Source organism: Hakea prostrata, chromosome 2, assembly GCF_041222555.1.
Source record: "Hakea prostrata isolate BN-2017 chromosome 2, UWA_Hpros_2, whole genome shotgun sequence".
Lineage (NCBI taxonomy): Eukaryota > Viridiplantae > Streptophyta > Magnoliopsida > Proteales > Proteaceae > Hakea > Hakea prostrata.
The window spans coordinates 11,184,728-11,207,534 of NC_142601.1; the positions used below are offsets into that span (position 1 = coordinate 11,184,728).

At 39.4% G+C, this 22,807-nt stretch overlaps 1 protein-coding gene across 1 annotated transcript; it reads right to left on the reverse strand.

Moving 5' to 3' along the window:
* Positions 1 to 4,247: 4,247 nt before the first annotated feature.
* On the reverse strand, positions 4,248 to 20,874 carry LOC149023720 (ras-related protein RABE1c-like). The gene is made up of 8 exons (XM_089144223.1): positions 20,589 to 20,874; positions 13,743 to 13,815; positions 13,555 to 13,655; positions 5,913 to 5,978; positions 5,234 to 5,331; positions 5,087 to 5,149; positions 4,922 to 5,014; positions 4,248 to 4,821 (listed from the first exon to the last, which is right to left on the reverse strand). The coding sequence occupies exons 1-8, from the start codon at positions 20,659 to 20,661 to the stop codon at positions 4,738 to 4,740; spliced, it is 651 nt and encodes a 216-aa protein (XP_089000349.1). The 5' UTR covers positions 20,662 to 20,874; the 3' UTR covers positions 4,248 to 4,737.
* Positions 20,875 to 22,807: the final 1,933 nt, after the last annotated feature.

Below are 22,807 nucleotides of genomic sequence, written 5' to 3' on the forward strand. Positions count from 1 at the left end.
TAGCACTTTCTTGCACTAAGTCAGCCTAAAACCCAGCTAGAGAGAGTAGAAGAAAGCTTAGAGCTCAAAGAGAACCTTGAGAGAACTTGTATTGCTCACTTGTTTGATGCTTTGTACAAATGAATCCCTCCCCTATTTATAGGTGAGGTAGGATACAATGAATGGTTGTGATTTGTACAAGTGTCTAGAATCTAATGGTTAGGAATATTCTAGTGGGTCTAGATATTTCTAGGGATATTTCTAGATACAAGATACTTTATAGATGTAGATTCCTCTAGAATCTCCCTCCCTTCTAGAATGTGGGCTAAGTGTAGCCCATTAGTGTTATTTCTAAGTTGGGCTGGGCCAGGTGTGGCCCATTAGTAACTTTAGCTAAGTTGGGCTAGACCATGTATGGCCCATTAATATTAATATCATTGGGCTTATGATAAATTGGGTCTTGTCATTCTAATTGGGCCGTGTCATTCTCCCCCACCTATTCCGTCGACGTCCTCGTCGTGTTTTCATCGTGGAACCTCCTTATATGTTCTTGGAACTGCCACAATGCGTTTTCTGGTTCCCAACTTGCTTCACTCTTGGGCAATCCCTTCCACTTCACCAAATACTCTCGACTCGGAGGCACTCCACGTTTGCGCATTATTCGATCCGCCATTATATGTTCTGCCTCCTTATCATAGGATGTCGTTACGCTCGTAGGTGCCCTTGTAGAAGTCCCACGACTAGGATCCTCCGCATCTCCTTGGTAAGGCTTCAACATACTTGCATGGAAGACAGGATGGATCTTGAGCTTTGGTGGGAGGTCTAGTTGGTAAGAAACCTTACCCGCCTTCTTCATGATCTTGAACGGGCCTTCATACCGACGAACCAGTCCTTTGTGCACCTTTCGCAAGGACTTGAATTGTTGGGGTAGTAACTTCACCATGACCATATCCCCAGTTTCGAAGTTTGCGGGTCGTCTATCCTTGTCGGCCCACTTCTTCATCTTCTTTGTGGCTTTGTCTAAGTATGACTTAGCCACGTCCAACCTTTTTCGCCTTGGTTGTAGGCTTTTGGGCAACTCAGGGGGCATTACGTCCTTGAACTCCTCTAGAGTTCTCTTGACCTCCTTCGGTCTGGCTGCCTTGGGGACATCCTCCTTGTCTTCCAAGAGTGCTGCCAAATGTGTGACTTGCCCCTCTTCGGCTCCCTTCTTCAGTTGCATGGCCGAAAGAAGCCTCGGCCCCTCCTTAGTCCCTTGTATCGTTGGGACCATACAAGGTGCTCCTTCCTCCATAATGCACACCTTGTTTAAGAATGGCATGTGTACGACCTTGACCCGTGTCAAGAATTCCATGCCAAGCACCAAGTCGAAGTCGTCCATTGTCACGACCGACAAGTCCATTGTCACGACCGACAAGTCCACGGTGCCTTTCCAAGCCCCAATTGTCATCTCGACTCCCTTGGCAACTCCCTCGATAGGGCGTGCCTTCGAGTTGACTGCTTTAAGGCTCCCTCTTTCCTTGCTCGTTTTGAGCCCCAAACGCTTTGCCTCCTCCATTGAGACAAAGTTGTGTGTTGCCCCCGTATCAACCATGGCCCTTGCCACCTTGCCGTTGATACGCGCCTCTACGTACATCAACCCCTTTGTTGATGTAGGGGCTTTGTCTTCCTTGGCCTTGATAGCACCAAGCTGCTGCAACGATCCCACGTGCGCCTCCTCTTCACCATTATCTTCGAGTAGTGCACTTAGGGCCTTCCGTTTTGGGCAATCCCTAGCCCAATGTGGTCCATCACAAAGGAAGCACTTGTCTTTGGGCTGGAATTTCTTCTTCTTTTCTTGCTTGCCACCCTCCTTGTTCGAAGAGAACTTGTTTGTGCCTTCCCTTGTGTGGTCGGTCTTTGACCCCTTCTCTCCCCCACCTTTGCCATTATTGCTCTTCTTGGCCTTAGACTCGTCCCTTCTAAACTCTATTAAGGACTCCGCCGCCGTAATGGCCGTAGCAAGATCTTGTACACCTCGGCGTTGTAGCTCTTGCGAGGCCCAATTTTGGAGCCCATCCATGAAGTCGAAGAGAAGTTCCTCTTCGGTCATACTCGGGACCTCCAACATGAGTGTTGAGAACTCCTTCACGTAGTCTCGAATCGACCCCGTGTGCTTTAGCCTCTTGATGTTCTTTCGGGCCAAGAATGCAGCATTCTCCGGATAAAATTGTTTCTTAAGCTCTTTCTTGAAGTCTTCCCATGTGTCTATGGTGCACGTACCTCTTTGCATGTCGTTGTACCTTCGTCTCCACCATAGAGCTGCGGTTTCGGTGAGGTAGAGTTGCACGGTCTTGATCTTGGTAGACTCGTCTTCCATCGACGTAGCCTCGAAATACCGCTCCATGTGCCATAGGAAGTTGTCAACCTCCCGAGCATCTCTTATTCCCTCGAATGCCTTAGGCTTTGGCACTTCCACCCTTGGTGCCTCACGCCACACATTCCCTCCAATCGTGGTTCTCTTGCACGTTGCTACTTCTCTACTCAACTCGTGCACACGAGCTTCCACCGCGGCGATCCTTTCCACCACTTGGGTTTGAAGAGCATCAAGCTGTTGTTGTTGTTTGTGCTCCATGGTGTTGAGAGCACCCAATAGGAACTCCTTGAGCTCGTCCATCCGGCCATCGAGCTCCTCGGTCCTTTGCTCCCCAACGTCGAGGCGTTCCCTTGCCTCGGCCATCGCCAACTCTACCCGTGTTAGACGTGGCTCCATAGTAGCACCAACTTCAACAGACTTCTCCTTGCCCTTGCGCCTATCCTTGGTGGTGTGGGTCTCCCTCCCACGGTTCATCTCCTCTTGTGCACCATTGAACGTCTCGGACTCGCTCGTCATCGTGTTTTCCCACACGCTTGATACACCCAACCGAAGCTCTGATACCACAAATGTCACGGCCTTAGTTATTGACTAAGCCAACCGTGCCGGCACTTAGCACTTTCTTGCACTAAGTCAGCCTAAAACCCAGCTAGAGAGAGTAGAAGAAAGCTTAGAGCTCAAAGAGAACCTTGAGAGAACTTGTATTGCTCACTTGTTTGATGCTTTGTACAAATGAATCCCTCCCCTATTTATAGGTGAGGTAGGATACAATGAATGGTTGTGATTTGTACAAGTGTCTAGAATCTAATGGTTAGGAATATTCTAGTGGGTCTAGATATTTCTAGGGATATTTCTAGATACAAGATACTTTATAGATGTAGATTCCTCTAGAATCTCCCTCCCTTCTAGAATGTGGGCTAAGTGTAGCCCATTAGTGTTATTTCTAAGTTGGGCTGGGCCAGGTGTGGCCCATTAGTAACTTTAGCTAAGTTGGGCTAGACCATGTATGGCTCATTAATATTAATATCATTGGGCTTATGATAAATTGGGTCTTGTCATTCTAATTGGGCCGGGCCAACCCCCCCCCTCCGGCCCACCCAAACCGGCCTTTTTATAAAAAAACAAAAAAAAAGGAACAAACAAACAACCCCCAAAAAAAAAACCTTTTTTTTATAAAAAAAAAGGGGGGGGGAAAAAAAAGAAAAGAAAAAAAAAAACATTAAAGGGGGGGGGAGGTGAGCGGGGAGGGGGGCGTACTAAGGGGGAGGGGGGGGGGGGGGGGGGACACAAAATACTGTTTTTTTTTTTTTTTTTTTTTTTTTTTTTTGTGTTTTTTTTTTTTTTTTTTTTTTTTCAAATAAAATTCGAGATACACAGTCGTCAACCCAGACAATCCATCCATGCAACAATAAACAGATGAATTCAGTGAACAGCCTCTGGATACGACTGTAGAGGTAGATAATTCTTATTCCAAGATTGAACCATTTTTCCTTGTTACTTCAACAGAATCTAAAAGGCACTAATTTCTCCTGCAGAGACGGGAACACAAAAATGGGACTTGAGGGCAGCAACCCTAAGCCTTGCAGAAAAGAGAATGGGGTTTCCAAAATTCCATCAAGACCATCGTATTGCATGTCAACATTCAACGTTTTGAAAGTAAGCAACATGTTTTAACACCAAACAGAAAATCTTTTTAATCCAAAAAAATAGGTCTTCTGAATCTGGTGCAATGACAACTCTAACATTTGGGTTCCCAAATACAGCACCGAAATTTAGCCACTCCATAAACCGGCATTTCACATAGATGATCATGAACTATTAAATGCCATAAAGTATATTGGAGAGAACCCTGACCCAGAGAAGCTGACCTACTGTTTTCAAGGGCACAACTCTTATTCTTCTCAGACAAGCAACCTTCAACAAAGAACCCCCTTCCAAATGAAAAAAATGAAGCCAGATAAGTTAAAAAAAACAGATGGACAACAATAGACAGAGAATAGAAGACCTATCGATGACCAGAAGACCAATAGACGCCAAGCCCTTACTATTTTAGAGAGCTTCAGATCTGCTTTCGAGACTGGTTAGCATAGAAACTAAACAAATAGGTTACTGTTATGTCAAGCTCAACATTGATGAGCATACAGCTAAAAGCAATCAAACAAAAAAGAAACCACCCAATAAGATTGTCAGATAGATGACTGCAGGATTTGTAACCCAAAGCTTAGAAAGGATTTAGGAAATCTCTCTACTAACTTTAGGAAGAAATTACAACAGCCATAAGTTTAACAAACAAGGGCAAAAGCACCCCGCCCTCAGAAATCCTTTTCATCCAGGAAAGACTTCCTAGTTTTATACTGCTGTACCTCTCGAGCATGCAAAATGTGCAATGCTATATTGGTGACATCTCAGGAACCACAGCAAGCAGATTTTTCTGGAGCTGTACCAGAATTTTTACTCGGGTCTGGCTTATTGATTTTGATGGTTTGTGGCTGCACAAAACAGGAATGCTCATAAAATAGTTCACAGTTTTATATCCAATGATCTAAATCAGGAATTCTGGACTGCTCAAAAGGCAAAACATAAATTTACCTCTGCTTTTGTGTCACTTTCAGCGAGTCTTTGCTTTATATCTCTAGCAATAGAAAAGAACACCTGCTCCACATTTAAGTTTGTTTTTGCACTCTGCACAGATGGTAAGATGGGAGGCTCAATTTACCATAGTTCTTAAAAATCCAATTGATAACTTGGACTTACCGTCTCAAAGAACTTGATACCATACTCATCAGCTAGTGCCTGGCCTCGCGAAGTTGGCACAGCCTACCAGAAAAGCCAACATTAAGTCATGACCACATCTTGATAAATGAATAACATTGGAACTTTGGAGCTTAGCTTAAGTATTACCCTCTTGCTTTCATCCATATCAGCTTTATTGCCCACCAATATCTTGTTAACATTATCAGATGCATGTTGCTCAATGTTTCGAATCCAATTTCTGATGTCTAAAGAAGTCCTATATCAAGGATCACAGCTATGAAAAGACAACTTGGCTTAACACCCCCCCCCCCCGCCCCCCTCTTTTTCTCAACCTCTTCTCTATAAAGCTGCGTTTGTTTGCTGGAATAAAGGTTGGGTGGGAAAATTCTTGAAAAAAGCAAATTTTTCTTACATTTCCTTTAAATCCTAAAAGTGTAGTCTGTTTGGTTGCTTGGGGTGGGAAAGTTAGAGACAAGTTTCCTTAATTTAAGGAGACTTGTCTGGTGAGGTGGCAAGCCAACTTTTCCACCCCAAGCCTTTTCAAAACCCCACAAAATGTGTGGGACTTTGTGGAAAAGTGTGGAAAAGTGTGGAAAAGTAAAAAGTGGACCCACAATTAACACTTTTCCACAAAATCCCTTATTTTCCTTTCCTTCTCCCTCACCCCACTACACATGGGGCCCACATTTTTTTTTCCACCCCACCTTTGCAAACAAACGCAGCCTAAAAGAAATACATGAATTTTGAGGAACCTTCACTGTAAGGTTTAAGAAAGAGAAACCTAGAAGAAGACGAACAAAAACTCTGCAACATAAGAAGTGGATACTGTTGAAAGAGGACTCGTCTGTCACATCGTAGACTAGCAATATACCCATGGCTCCCCTGTAATAAGCTACACAAAAAGTGATAAAATCAAATGAAAAATGTAAGAAAAATTAAATCTTAAGTAATATATCAGCTAATAGAAAGAAGGTCCCAGTGCACAAGCACCTAACTACACAGTCTGGGACAGGTAAGTATGCAGCCTTAACTATGACATCACGTATACATCATATAATCTTGTGCAGAAAATCTGACACCTTGATCTTAAGCATATATCAGGTGAGCAGGCTCCTGTTATCAGCTTTCAGAAGCTCCCAAAGAATATGATATACATAGTGATCATCTAAGTAATTGATCTAAGGGGGGAAGAGGGAGGGGGTAATTGGATATAACCATATAGGCTCGCACTTTGCTTATGCAATATTCTATTTTTGGAGAAATATGCAACCTCAGGCCAAACCAAGTAAAATCTTAGTTTCTATGTGGAGTGGCCATTTGTTAAACTCGAATTCAATCAAAAAAGCTCCCATGCATGTTTAACCCACACATATGTACTTCCAGCCATAAACAAAAATAAATGCAAGCTCTTGTAGTTGTCACATAGAACTGGCTATCCAAAGCTTTATTTTGACAGTTTGCCAACTTCCATTGCTCAGAAACATGATAGAAGGGCATGTTACCTTGGTCACCTATTCACAAAATTAATGGGGTGCTTTCAACAAGCCACATGGCAGATTTTGGTCCAATTAAATAAGTTTATCTGGTTACACTGACCAGACTTATTCCCTTGGGCTCCTCAAAAATCTCTTTGATTCTGCTGTGACAAATGAAATAATCACTCTGCTTCACACCTTTAGCTCGATTATCATGAAACATGATGGTTCAAATGAAGCAAAATTTTATAATTATGATGATGATGATAATAAGGGCAACAATGGTACTTCATTACTCAGTGTCGAATGATCTGGACTGTTTGGTTGTTTTGGGTAGATTTAGCTCTGTTCTTCCCTCATTGAGGTAGATTGCCAGGATAATATACATATTTTTTTCTTTTCTTTTTCTTGTAAGATTCCCACATTGGGAATATTTGATTTGTTCTATATTTGGTTTGTTTCAAGTATACATAAAGCTCCTGCTGTGTCCTTCAAACATAAGTCAGGAGTTCTCCAACTCTTCCAACACAGTATCAGAGCCAACTCTGATCCATCATTGAGTCCCATCACCACCATCGTCCCTTTCATGCGTTAACCATATTTAAAAAAAAAAAAATTAGAAGAAGAAGGAAAACCATTGCTAGGAGAACCATCACAGGAACCTGAACCACCACCTTCCGCCATTGCAACAACCATCGAAGCTTTCCATAAGCTTTCCTTTTTCTGTCCCTGGTTTTCTTCCTCACATCCAATGGAAGCCATCGCAGTCTGCTACCCTCTTCTTCTTCGACACCATTTGTCTGCAACTGAACCACCCAACACTCCATTGCAACTCCCTCAACGTCAATCAGTTCATCACCTCACCTTTCTTTCTTACCTTTTTTTTTTAATTTATTCATCACAACCCTCTTTTGGGCATCACGACTTCTGTTCTAAGCCATCGCAGAGGCATCTGCAACTCTCACCTTCCTCTGCAACTTTCAAGTTTCACCTCCCATAGAATCCATTGTCTTCCTGCAGAACCCATCGCAGAGCCACCATCTTAAGACATCAGACTATCATTTTTTTTTCACCTGCAAATGGACCTTTTGAACCCAACAACAAGCATCATCTTCCTTTTTCAAACAAACCATTGCCTCTTCTCCTAAAACCATTAAACCCACCGTCGCCTCTTCTCCTTCTATTTTTCCTCCATTACACCCAACCAAAAATCAGAACCCAAAAAAAAATGGAACTAGGAAAAACCCATCAAACCATAACAAAACCCCAACAGACCCAAAACTCACAAAACCCAACCAGAACAGACCAAACCCCATCAAACCCAACCAGAACCATCGAACTCAACAACAAAAAAAGAAAAACCAACCAGCCTCATGCATCCTGTGTCATAAATAAAATAACAAATAAAAAAAAGGAAAGAACAAATTCGTTATGACTCTTTTTGGTAGCAAGTAATTTTTTCTCCAACTAAATTTTTTATTCAATAGTCCATGATCTCTTTTGGTTCCAGCGATGGCTGATCCAGTTACCCCTGCCTCTTATGGTACATCTAGTATTGAGAAACCTCCTATTTCATCTTTTTCTTGAAACCGTGATGTTTCTCCTTTCTAGTTGACCATTGTTAAGCTTAATGTAACCAATTACCTTCATTGGTCTCGTTCTATTTCTCTTGTGGTTGGTGCTCATGGTCTTGCTGATCATCTTGATGGAACTTCTATCAAGCCTTCTTCACCTAGAACGGATCAAGACAAGTGGGAGACAGATGAATGCTTGGTTATGGGATTTCTTTTTAATTCTATTGAACCAAGTATTGCAGAGAGTAACCAACTTCTTCCTAATGTTGCCATGATTTGGAGAGTTGCCAAGGAAATGTATTCCAAGGTTCAAAATGATGCTTAGTGCTTTGAAATTAGAAGGAAAATTCATCAATTGCAACAGGAGAAGCTTACCCTATCACAATACTACAACACTCTACGAGGATATTATCAGATCCTTGACTTCTATGGTCGTTTTACTCCATCTTGTGTTGCAAATGTTGTTGCCTATCAGAAGTGAGAAGATAAGCTCAAAGAGTGATTTCATGGCATGGCTGAATATCGAGTATGATCAAATTCGAGCACATGTCCTTTCCCAAAAGCCTTTTCCTTCTCTAAAGCGCAAGCCTAGGCTATGGTTGACATAAAGGACAATCGGAAGATAGTAGGGGCAGCAATCGAGCATCTGCAAACCAAGCTAGTTCTAACATGAGTACTACCTTTTCCAGTTGATGTCCAGACTTCACTTATCTTTTCCAGCGTCGACTTCCAATGAGAGTGTAGCTTTTGACATTGTTCTAATCCACGGTCCTCCTCAGGTATTTTTGGTCGTCATAGTATCAATTTGACTTATCCCTCCTGGATAATTGACTCTGGGACAACTGACCATATGACTAGTTCATCTTCCTTGTTTCATACTTATTCCTCTGCTCCTTTGACTCAGGTTGTACGAACGGCAGATGGGTAATTTTTTCCTATTTCTAGGGAAAGAAACTTCATCTATTCACCATCTCTTACCTAAATCTTATGTTTTGCTTGTTCTTAAGTTTTCGGCTAACCTTTTATCTATTAGTAGCCTTACTCGAGATATGAACCGCAAATAACCTTTTTTCCTTCATTGTGAGTTTTAGGACCGGAAAACAGGGCGTACAATTGGCAGTGGTAAACAGAAAAGGGGTCTCTACTTATTGGATGGGTCCCCATCAACTCTTTTTATGGCCTCTAATTCCACTTCTCTTGCAATTGTAGTGGCATATCGTCTTGGCCACATTTCGTTACCCATTTTGTCTAAATTGTTCCCTAATTTAGTTAAAAGGTGTAATTTGAATGATTTTCATGTGAAACTTGCATTTTAGCTAAATAGACCAAACATGTTTACCCTATTTTAGACCATCATAGTCATGTACCTTTTTCAAAATTTCATTCTAATGTGTGGGGTCCTTCTTGGACCATGTCTATCCATAGTTTGTTACCTTTATAACTTTATTGACTATTGCACTAGAACCACACGAGTAAGTTTACTTCACCAAAAGAGTGATGTTTTCTCGTGTTTCCAGAATTTCCATAATATGGTTAGGACTTAGTTTGGGGCTATAATCAAAATCCTTCATATAGATAATGGGACTAAGTACTTGGGTGGCGCATTCTCTTCTTACCTAGCCGACCATGGCATCATACGCCAGACCAGTTGCATCGACACTCCACTTCAAAATTGAGTTTTGCAAGAATAAATATCTACTTGAGGTAGCATGTTTCCTTATGTTTACTGTGCATGTGCCTCCTCGAGTTTGGGGTGATGCGGTTCTTACTGCAGTGTATCTAATTAATCGAATGCCTTCCTAAGTCTTAGACCAATGCTACCCCCCTTGAGGTTCTTTTACGGACAACAACCTTTACAGTAATGCCTAAGCCTTTTTGTTGTATTACCTTAGTCCAAAACCACCATGTTGATGGTAAGTTGGATCCTCACGTGTTACTGTGCATTTTCACAGTATCGCCTAAGGCTTTTTGTTGTATTACCTTTGTCCAAAACCATCATGTTCATGGTAAGTTGGATCCTTATAGGTTAACGTGCATTTTCTTGCGTTATCCTCTTACATAGAACACGTATAAGTGTTATCATCCTGGTTCTCGTCGTTTCATTGTCTTTATAGATGTTGTGTTCCAAGAACAAGTTCCTCTTTTCCCCCTACACCTTTTTAGGAGAAGAGTTTTAGTTAAGAGGTTCTGCTGTTGATTCCTCCTTTTAATATTTCTCTTGAGATTCCTACAGATGATCCTCCTTTGGAAGATGAAGTGACCGGACACGATTAACTAGCAAATGATGCACAGGGGAAGCTTAGACCTCTAAAGACCTATCAAAGAAAGTAGCAAAAACCCCCTTTTGTGCCAAGCCAATTGGAAGCTTTAGCTCCAAGTCCTAAAATGCAAGTGTCTCCAAATGAATATGTCTCTGACCCCTCTTTTGATCCTACTTTAGACCTACCAATTGCATTGAGAAAGCAGCAGTGGGCTTACACCAAACATCTTATTTCCAATTATGTTTCATATCAATCCTTATCCAATCCCTATCCACAATGTTTCAAAGTTTTTTCCTCTTTGTCCTCTAGTTATGTTTCTAACACTTAGCAGAAAGCATTATCACACTCAAACTGGAAGGAAGCTATAGATAAGGAAATGCGAGCTCTGGAGAAAAATATAACGCATGAATTGGTGACTTTGCCTGCAGGAAAGTGGATGTTGGGTATAAATGGGTGCTTGTGATCAAGCACGAGGCAGATGGAACTGTTGAGAGGTACAAGGGAAGATTGGTGGCCAAAGGCTTCACTCAAATTTATGGCATTGACTACCAGGAGACATTTGCCTTGTTGCCAAGATGAACACAGTTCAGACTATTCTTTCATGTGCAGTGAATAAAGGGTGGAGTCTACAACAATTAGATGTGAAGAATGATTTTTTGCATAGAGAACTCCAAGGGGAAGTATACATGGATGTGCCACCTAGTTATTCTACTGCCGAAATCATACGAAAGTATTCAAGTTGAAGAGGGCGTTATATAGGCTGAAGCAATCTTCGAGAGCATGGTTTGGAAGGTTCCATAAGGCCATGAGCTCTAATGGCTATAAGGAGAGCAACACAAACCACACTTTGTTCATCAAAAGAGATGGTTCCCACACTACTATACTTCTAGTATATGTGGATGATATTGTGATCACAAGCAGCAACGGTGATGAGATTTTAGCATTGAAGACTTTTTTGAAGACCAAATTTGAGATCAAAGATATCGAAAAGCTCAGATATTTCCTAGAATTGGAGTTGGCATATTCTGCCAGTGGTGGGTCTCCCTCTTAAAGGAAGTACACGCTGGATCTTCTCGAGAAAATTGGGATGCTAGGGTGTAAGACTGTTGAGACTCCTAATAAGCCTAACCTACACTTGAAGGCAAAAGAAGGAGAACCGTTAACAAGACAAGGTATCAAAAGTTGGTGGGAAAGTTGATCTATCAGTCTCACACTAGGCCAAACATCACATTTGTAGTAAGTCTTTTTAGCCAATATATGCATGATCCCTACTCTCACTAGGACATGGTGTATCGTATCTTGAGGTACTTAAAGGCCACTCCAAGGAAAATGATTTTGATTTCAGCTGATGGAAACTTGAAGATTGAGGCAGATGTAGATTGGGCAGGAAGTCCAGATGATAGGAAGTCCACCTCTAGATATTGTGTGTATGTGGGAGGTAACCTAGTGACTTGAAGAAGCAAGAAACAGGTTGTGGTTGTGAGGTCCAGTGCAAAGGCCGAGTTTATAACGCAATTGCTCGGGGCACTAGTAATGTATTAGGCTGAAAGGACTACTTAAGGAAATTGGGTTAAAGTCAGAGGTCTTTATAGAGTTGTACCCAAATAATAAGTCAGCAATCAACATAGCTCACAACCCAATATGGCATGATAGGACCAAGAATGTGAAGATTGACAGACATCTCATCAAAAGAAAAAATTGAGGTTGGGTTGATTTGTATCACTCTTGTTACTTCAGACAAACAGCGGGTAAGGGTGTCAATCGGTACGGTTTCGGTAATTCGGTACGGTTTTGGTACAGTACCAACTTTGAATACCGAAAACTAGAACCATACCGTACCGAATTTAAACGGTATGGTACGGTTTTGGTATTTACAAAAACGGTTCGGTACGGTTTCGGTATTAAATCGGTACAAGAAAACGGTTTGAACACAATATATAGTGCAGTACAATTTTGGTACAAATGAACTTATGCCACTTTTGTGATTAGTTCATTAAGATCCTAATAAAATTCTGATCAACCAATCGATATAATTTGAAATTAACATAGACAAAGCAAATAAATCTAATTAATATAGACAAAACAAGTAAATTGAAGAAGAGGAGTGAATGATGAAATGAAATTTTGAAATAGGGAATTAGGGATAGGGAAAAGGTTAAGTGTTTTAATTGTAAAATTACAATTTATATCTCTTAATTTGGTACGGTACCAATTCGGTACAGTTTCGGTACGTACCAACGATATGAGTACCTAAAACTGGAACCGTAGCGAATTTTGAATGGTACGGTGCGGTTTTAGACGGCGCAGTTCAGTACAGTTAAACGGTTTGGTTACGCAATTGACACCCTTAAGCGGGGCTGATGTGCTTACAAAGAACTTAAGCACTAAGATATTCAATAGTATCATTAGCAAGTTGGGCATGATAAGTATCTATGCTCCAACTTGAGAGGGAGCGTTGTAAGATCTGAACTGTTAGGTTGGTTTGGGTAACTTTAGTTTCCTATTATGTTCTTTCCTTACCGAGGGTAGATCGCTAGGATACTTTTTAGACCTTTTTTTCTTGTAAGATTCCTAAACACTGAAAAGAGTTGATTTGTTCTATATTTGATAAGTTCCAAGTAAACAAAGCTCTTGCAATATCCTTCAAACACAAAGTTAGGATTTCTCTGACTCTTCCAACACTCAGAAAGAAGGCATGATGCCTAGTTAAAAGCTACCTCCCAGGCCACAAATTTTCAATCTTTAAGAAGAATCCGGTTTAGTTAAACTAGCTAGCCGGACCAGTAGTCAACCAGACAGTTTGAAATTAATCGCTTTTTTTGGCCTGGTCCAAGAGTAGGACAACATTGTTCAATAATAAATTGGGTGTTTCTGAAAACCATCAGGTTTCTAGAAACCACCAGACTTGGTGTACATGATTCCTTAAAAAGAAATTTGAACGCACAAGCATATCTATAAGGAATCAAACATGAAACCTCTTATCTAGCATAAGCACTGACTGCTACAACAACCAGTGTTGTTTCATGACAGTTACAGTCATTTGTTTCTCTATCTATATTTTGACTTTTCAAAATTTTGAATATCTTTTTACCGCTCTGAGCTAGAACTGAGCCCTTCCAGATTAATGCCAGGTTCAATTTTAAAAACAATGTAGCTACCTGTTGTAATAGTACGAAAACGTTCTTGACCAGCTGTATCCCATATCTGCAGTTTGATGCGCTTGCCATCAAGCTCAATTGTTCTAATCTTGAAGTCAATCCTGAAAGTGGCATCAGACTTTCAGCTATCATATGAAATTATGAGACGACTACAAGTGAGCCTCAAGTCAAAGATTTCGATTACACACCCTATGGTTGTAATAAAACTAGTAGTAAAGGAATCATCTGAGAAGCGCAATAACAAGCAACTCTTTCCAACCCCTGTAAATGTTTAAAATAGTTAGCCCAAGAGAAAAGAAATGAACACATAAGTAAATAGAATTCAGTATCCTACTGCTATAATCTACCTCTTTGCCAAGAAGCTAAGTAAATGGAATTTCAGCAAAATTTTCCAAAGAAAATGATTATAAATGATAATTCAAGGGAAATAAATGTGACAAATATATGCCCAACTAAGATGAAATTACAGCATAGATCAGAAACTAATTTTATCTTTATAGTGAAAAATATGAGGCCAATCTTAGCCAATAGGCTGAGTGTAGCAAATAGAAATAAGACCGTGACGGCTTAATCCTTCATATCCTTGAATAGTCTGCCCAATAACAAGTGAAAAATAGGCAGCAAACTGCTGCAGGAGTTAACGCCAAGAGATTTTGACCCTTCATACCATCCATTGTACCACAAGTGTCACCCAGGGCATGAGGGAGGCATGATGACTTGATGTCATCCTTCCCTTTCTCCAGCTTATCACCAGCAGTCCAAACTCAAAGGTGGCAACTGAACACAAGGATGCACTTTGATAGCATGAAAGTGGTCTTGATTCTCATCTGCTCGGAGCTTTGATACCATGTAACAAGTTGGAGACCACAAAATCAAACACACGGTAGAAAAAGAAGAAGAGAAGACAGAGGAAGAGTCGCAAAGAAGGCAAAGTGACCTCTCTCCCTGATGGTAGGCATATATATAATAAGGTAATTACATCCTGGCATTCTATCTTACCTCAACTGATTAATCCAAAACAGAAAGTGAATAAGATAAGATTAGAAAGAAACTATTCATACAATGGAAAACTTGAGCAACAATAAGGGGGTACCAAATACAGTTGACCCAAGTTACTCTCAAGGTACATACAGGTCAGTTACCCCTGAAGACATCATTAACACTGAGAATGGTGAAGGGTCAAAAGCAAATTAATTACACTCAAGACACTACACAATACCTAATTACTTAAAAGTGACCATATGTCTTAAGGCAATTTCAGTTCAAAAACAAAGCACATCCAATCAAAGTGAACAGCCAAGTAGCTAGTAAAGCCTAGTAACCATTATACTTGATTTGAAAGATAGAAGACAAGAAGGTAACATTCAAAGTGAACAGCCATGAACCAGTAGTTAATATGCTGGATTTGAAAGAAGACACAGAAGGTAACATTTATATCAAAGTATCACTCCAGAGAACAGTTAAACAAGACTTGGCTTGAAGACAACATTCCTCATACAGGAGTTACACATTTGAATAAACACATCATCTTAACTGTTGTCTCTTTATGCAAAAAGGCTCCAAAAATCACAGAGATGCATGTTCCATTTACAATACTTATAGTTAACAAGAAGATAAAACAAATTATGCCATTACAGCAACATTTTAACAACTATAAGGTAACTCCTGGCAACCCAAAATCCACAACTACAAAGGAAGAAATTTTAAGTTGTAAAGCATGGAAAGATGAGTGATCTATGTTAATGATATGGCTGTAAATTTTGTCTTTGTAACTAACAAAGACAAGGCGCTGAATTGTTTTTGTCTGACATGTCAAAGGGCCAAGTTACCTTGATGAAGATAGATTAAGTGTTGTTTTGTATGAGTACTAAGAGCTATTCGAAGGGACAAGGATCCTCCCCTATGACCTTACCGACTGATTTCCCACCTGCTTAAATTCAGATACTTTTTTGGGCAAGGTGGGGGGCAACGTGGGTGAGGGTGGGTCGGTCATTTCACCTTGATTAATGTTTCTAAGAGGGAGTGAACTTAGTCAGATCATCAGAGAGAGGGAGAGAGAGAGCATGAGTCATCATTCTCAAAAATGATGAGTAAACTTGAACAACGATTGTTATTGGAGGATTCATTTCTCGACATTCATGACTATTTGGGTGATCAAAAACAGAATTATTCTATTTTTCTTTATAACAAATCATTTTCCTTTTAACATGTAAAAATTTACAAGAAAAAATAAATTTTTTTTTTTAGTTTGCCATTTCATACCAAACCAACACCATCTAAAGAGGTTTAACCGGTTCATCTGCCATTAATGTCAACCTTATATTATATTATAAAAACTAAAATAATGAAAGACGGATAGACAGGGGGGAACTACTAACTCAAATTGATGAAAGATAACATGAAACACCATAAAGCACTCAACTCTAGACACAAATAAGGACACTAGAACTGCGAAAAAGAAAATTAGAAAAACACCCGAATCAAAGCAACCAGACTCAACCATTCCCAACCTTAAAAACTACAATTCACCCTTTCAAACACAACATATATAACACGAAACCCAACCTTAATTTTTGCACTTCATTGAGGAACCATTGTCGCAACTCTCAGCATCAAAGGGTCCTCCCCCTATAGGAGCCATAAAAGGCATCCTGAGGGCAAATTGGGATTATGGTTATACAACCACACCCTAATGGCAAAATGTTGCCCATAAACATTTTCAGGGTGTGGTTGCATAACCATAAGCCCGTTTTGCCATCAGAATGGCTTATATGGCTTTGGCAGAAGGAAGACCCTCTGATGCTGAGAGCTGCGATAATGGTTCCTCAACTAAGTGCAAAAAATTAAGGTTGGGTTTCGTTTTATATATGTTGTGTTTGAAAGGGTGAATAGTAGTTTTTAAGGTTGGGAATGGTTGAGTTTAGGGTGTTTTTTTAATTTTCTTTTTCACAATTCTAGTGTCCTTATTTGTGTCTAGAGTTCAGTGTTTTATGGCATTTCATGTTATCTTTCATTAATTTGAGTTAGCAGTCCCCCCCTCTCTATCTTTTTCTTTCCTCATTTTAATTCTTACAATATAACATAATAAAAGATTGATACTAATAGACCTGTAAATGGATAATCGAAATCCAAGAAAATTCATTTAAGGGGGTCCAAATCCGGAATTTTTCTTATCAGAATGTATCCATCCAGTAAACATCCGGATTCGAATTCGGATAATTGCTTATCGGATCAGATAATATCCGAATAAAAATTTATTCTGTTAAAGTAAAGTATTAAGCATTTTTGTCCTCTAAAAGGGCTGATAACCGGATTCAGAAACTAGTAATCGGAATCAGAAATCAGAAATAAATAAAAAAATGACATAATAGCCAATAATCTAATAGTTTATCAGATCGGGTTATTATCAGAAATCCGATAAAGTTCGGATTTGAATGCCAGATACCTTTGTAAATTTACGCCAAATATCGAATAGGATCCAGATAGCGATTTTGCTTATCGGATTTGGAATCAAATAGTGGTGTATCTGAACCAAATCCCATCCATTCACAGTCTAGACATTAATGGCAGACAACCTACTCAAAACTCTTTAGATTGTGTTGTTGGTAACAAATGGAAAAAAAATCTTATAAACTTTTACAACTTAAGAGAAATGAATTGTAAAACAGAATAATTCTAACATTCTGGAGAGTTTTCCATCACCCAAATAGTCATAAATGTTGAGTATAAATCCTCCAATATCATAGTTTAAGTTCATTAATCATTTAGAGGATGATGAAGACTCTCTCTCTCTCTTGATAAGGTCATAGGAGAGGATCCTTATCATCTTGAATAGTTTTAAGTACTCTCACACAAAACAACAATTGATTATCTTCGATGTATTCGTTGAAGGTACAATTTTCCAGTATTAGAGATCATAGAATTTTCTTTTTCTTTTCTTTTTTCCTTTTTTTTTTTTTTTTTTAACAAGGGAGCTTTTTATATATAGGGGATGAGGATATTACATATGCCATCGGCAAGGACAAACCCACAATTGCTTTCACTAAGAGGTGCTAGTCTTACCAATCGAGCAACCCTGCATTGGCCCTTTTTTTTAATTGTTGTTTTCAATTCTTTAGATTGTCCAAAAGAGATGATTAGAAAAGGGGGCAAAGGGGAAAACATTATGATCGAAGTTGGATCGTGGAACCAAAGAAAGCGACCGGGTTTGAGATCGTAGGAAAGAACAATTGAGAAAAAGTGTAATGATTACTTACAAAAATAATCATGTTTGGAAAAAAAATTAAAATTGAAGGAAAGTCTTGAAGAAGGTGGGAGAAAAAGAGAGAGTTTGGTGGAGGGAAAAGAATAAAGAAGAATTTTCATTTTTCATCGGATTTGTTTCGTACAAATTGTTTTCCATATGATTGTGTGTAAAGGTTTTTTATACGAGGTTAGGTGTTTGAGCATTCTGGACTCAATGCAAGTGACGGATTGAGGAGATTTCGCTCCACTGGTATTGATCCTGTTGGTTGGTATGGAGATCAATGGACAGCTTATTTAGGTTGATGATGGGCATGAAGGGCACAAGTCAAGTAAACTAGAGGGCAGTGAAGAGTTCAAGTTTCTCCATAAGACAACAATTGAAGATTTTTTCATTCTCCTCATCCTTTTTCTTATCCTCCTTACGCCTTGGACAATCTCTCTTTATGACCTTCCCCTTTGCAAAAATAACAAACTATTTTGCGACAAGCAGATTTTGAACAACCCCATAACTTGTCATACCCCTCCCTCTCCCATTTGATCTTCCTCTCCAAGGCACTACTTTCATTTAACACCTAATCACCGTTACTTTTCCATTGTGTTTCATTCATCAGCAAACCAATAATAGCATCATCAAATTTTAAAACATCCTTACCAAATATTAATGTTGTGACAATGGGATCAAATGATTGAGGTAGTGATCCCAACAAGATAATGCCTTGTCCTCTTTGATCTCCTTGTCAAGATTTGACAACTTTGTGAGAATCCTATTGAACTCATTCAAATGCCCATCAAACTCCGCTCCCTCTGACAACCGAAAACTAAATAAATGTTTCTTCAAAAACAACCGATTTATCAATGACCCGGATTTGTACCTGCTCTCCAGCTTTGCCCAAACTTCCTTTGGATTCGCCACCACAATAACTTCACAAAGTATATTATCGGCAAGATATAACTGGATTATACTATTTGCTAAATGCCTCAACTCTTACCACTCGTCTTCCTTCATTGTCTCTTGCTTTTTCTTTTTTTTTCTTTTCCCTGAGAGCTTTAACAATCCCCTCCCGCATAAGTGTATTCTTCACCTGTTGTTGCTTGAAGGTGAAATTATTATGACAATTGAAAAGTTTCATGGAGAAATTTTAACTCTTCATTGCCATCCTGTTCACCTTGACTTGTGCCTTTGGTGCCCGTCATCAACCTATATAACCTATCCATTGATCTAAGTACAAACCCACAAGATCAACATCAATGGAGCAAAATCTCGTCGATCCATCACTTGCATCGAGTCCAAACACCTAAAACCTTAGGAACTCCTAACCTCGTCGCAAAAGCCTTTACACAAAATCCTGTGTAAATAATTTGTACAAAATGGATCCAATGAAACATGAATACTCCTCTCTTTTTTTCTCTCTCTCTCTTTTGTTCTTCCCTCCATCGAGTTCTTTCTTTTTATTCCCACCTATTTCAAGACATTCCCTCAATTATTCCGAACATGATAATTTCTTTTCCAAGTAATCATTACATTTTTTTTTTCAATTCTTCTTCTCCACGATCTCAACCTGATTGCTCCCTTGGACGATCCAAACAATTCTATGATCTCTAATACTAGGTAATCGCATCTTTGATTAATCCATCAAAACCTTCTTCGTTCTCCTTGCACCGTTCCTATCCTTCTTAAATCTTTAAATACCTTTTGCAATCCACCAAACCTTGCTTTGATACCATACCACTTATTGGAGACAAAACACAAGCAAAAAACACATGGAAATCTCTAATATTCAAAGAAACCTGAGGTTGTCTAGCTTTTTCTCAAGTATTTACATTTCAGTAAAAGAAATGTAATCTGAAGATTAAAAAAAAAACTCTACTTTGAGTGGCTACCCATTAAGCATGTTAACAAGCTACATAAACTGAATGATATTTTTGCAGGAATAACAGATTTTCTTTAGAGTACCCACACACTTCACTTACAAGATGCATCTTAAAGTTATATGCCATTACCAATGGAAATGTTATGGGACGAGTGCCACTAGACCGCTACAAAATAATTCAACCCACCACCAGAACATCAAAACTCAAAAAAGAGAGAGAAGGGGGGAAGAAAAAAAAAGAAGAAGGGGTAACATAGACCATTATTAGGCCGTAGCATAAGCTCAAATGCCCCCGTGTGGCACAAGCATCACTTCTACCAAAAAAAAGACACAAGCATCACCTAAGGTAAAGAAAAGATAGGCTCAAGGAGATTTTCTCGAAATAATTAGTTAAAACAGTTGCTGATGGAAGCAAAAATTCCAACGCAGGACATGAAAAGTTCAGTTGTGCAGGTTTGATACTATAGTTTAGGACCTAGGTAAATAAAACAGCTACAAATCCACTATTCACAATGTCAAATGCACAAAAAGATTCAAAAGTGCATAACAACAACCTTTCACTAAAAGGTAACTATGGATGTCGAATCCAGCACCATAACAATATGACTATGAAATGGTTAAGGTTGATATAATTAAGCATCATAACAGTGACTTATATTCAAGAGCTCCGAATACATATTCAATTTCTATGTAAGTTCAAACACTTGGATCAGAAGCCATATAATATAGAAGATTCGAAACGAGAAAGAAGGCAAACAAACTTGAAAAACAGAAATATCTGTTAAAGCAAATATTTAAACGATAAAAGATCACCAGTATAAGATATTAGGGGTAGAGAACCCTAAAGTCACCAATCTAAGGCATCAAAAACAAAAATTAGAAGATTTTAGATATAAAAATTTAAGTGAAGAAACTTACCGCTATCTCCAATTAGCAGAAGCTTTATAAGGTAATCGTAATCAGCGCGAGCTCTTGCCGGAGGGGCAGCCATTGCTTTCGGTTTTAGTTTTCTTGGAGATCTCTGGATATTCTATCTTCTTCGCTCTTCTGATCGGACTGCAAACGGCGCCTCGCTCTTCGACAGAGAGAGGCTGGCAAAAAGTAATCAGAGAAGCAACCACAGAATCTTACTCCCCAAAAAAACAAATAGAAAAATGAAAAAAGGGAAATGCAAAACAGATCAAGACTCTCAGTCAGTCCTCCTCCCTCTCTCGACTCCACTTCGATCTAACCCAAGTTGTAAGTTTTAACTCAACATCTAACCACAGTTGATTAATCTGCGCAAATGCGTACCTTTGCCCTTTTTCTCTGCTGCCGTGCCATGCAATCAACAAAGTCACTTTTATTTGAGTGCTGATCTGTCTCTTCCGTTTCGCTCACAGAAACCCAAATCATGTGCCGATGGCCCAATACACAGTAATTTAGGCTGATCCGGGTCTGACCCGGTTCAGTTTAATATTTCCATCGAATGACTTTTGACCTGATTCAATTCAATTTTGATTCATTTTTTCCAAGTAATTTTCATCTGGACTCCTGAGATTTTTTCCAAGTAATTTCATATGGATCATTTGATTCTACAAATCTATTTCCAAGTAATTTTCATCTTTTTCTCTCTCTAATGAAAACTTAGCCCTATCCATGTGAAGGTGGTCCCTACTCTTTATCTTCACTATCTTTGGTTATTGCAATAGAACGCTTGTTGATACTGTTTTGCTTCAGAAAACACGTTTTATTAAATGCCCAAGTGTTCCTGCTTCCAGAAACAATCAAAACTAGTTTTGGTGTTTTTTGAAGCCGAAACACTTGATGTGTTATTAAACATGTCCTTAATTTAGTACCTCTAATACATTTTAAGTAACTAAGAAGTTTTTTGATGTTACATGGACATATGTAACAAAGACCTCAGAATGATTTGATTCAAATTGTTGCGCCCATAGCTGACCCCGTCGTGTGGACTAATGTAGACTTCGATTGGTTTGATAGCTATCCACAAGAGAGAAAGTGAGTGCGGGCCAACTCAAGTGCTCAATCAATTGCCTCGGAAGCCTAAATCAGATTCAGCAATATCACCACCGAGGATGGATTTTTAGCTACTAGAGATGAAGAGCTTAGTAGGTAGAGTGGGAGTAAATGAGTATTACCATTAACTACAGTTGGTGGCTTGGTGATAGGTATTTATAGCTAAACCTAAATCGTTGGATCTTCTTGGTTGGATATGTGTTCTCTCTCAATTCAACACGTCACAGGCACAGGTTGCATTCTGTCATGTTTATACCTGACAAAAAAAAAGCTGGGTGGCTCATATGACAACTCCATGCCTGAACACCCAACAATTTGGCAAAAGCTGCATTCTAAGCACATATGCTCAAGGTCAAAGCTGCATTCCAAGCATATATGCTCAAGGTCAACATATCACCTGATATGTACGAAGCATTAATTGTAGAGATACAAGGATCTTCTAATAAGACAAAAGGCACCTTTCTCAGGGAGGGGCAAGGGTGTCAACAGTTCGGGTTGGGCCAGTTTCGAGCTGAAAAGCACTCAACCCAAACACGGTCCATTAAGAAAATAACGGTTTCGAGCCGGTGCAGTTTGGGTTCGGGCAAACTAATGGTTTGAGCTAACGGTTTAGAATTGGGTTTACTAACGATTTTGGGTTCAGGTTTACTAGCAATATGTGTTGAGTACCTTGTTGATGTGTGGAGTTTATCAAGAGCATGTGAACACATAAAAGTATTAAGTTATCTCCAAGTCTCTTGTGTTGGGTGTTCAAAACCAAAACTTTTTTTTTACAAAGAAGTAAAAATTATACAACTAATATACAAAGAAGGTTGGCATCTTGATGAATTTTAATGGGTTGTCTCTGCTTATTCTCCTCCCCCTTCTTGACCCTTGTAAAATTGACCCTTGTAAAAATGGATCAAAATAAAGCATTAAAACATTTTCAAATGATAATACACTTGCTAAATATTTACTAAGCCCATCTTCCAAATGGCGAAGGCTTTGACAGGCTTGTTGTTTGCATATCTCGGAAGTGACTAACTTTCAGATCCATTAGCTTGTGTAATGTGTCCTATAAGATTTTAGCTAAAATACTAACTCATAGACTGAGACATTTGCTAGGTGATTTCATCTCT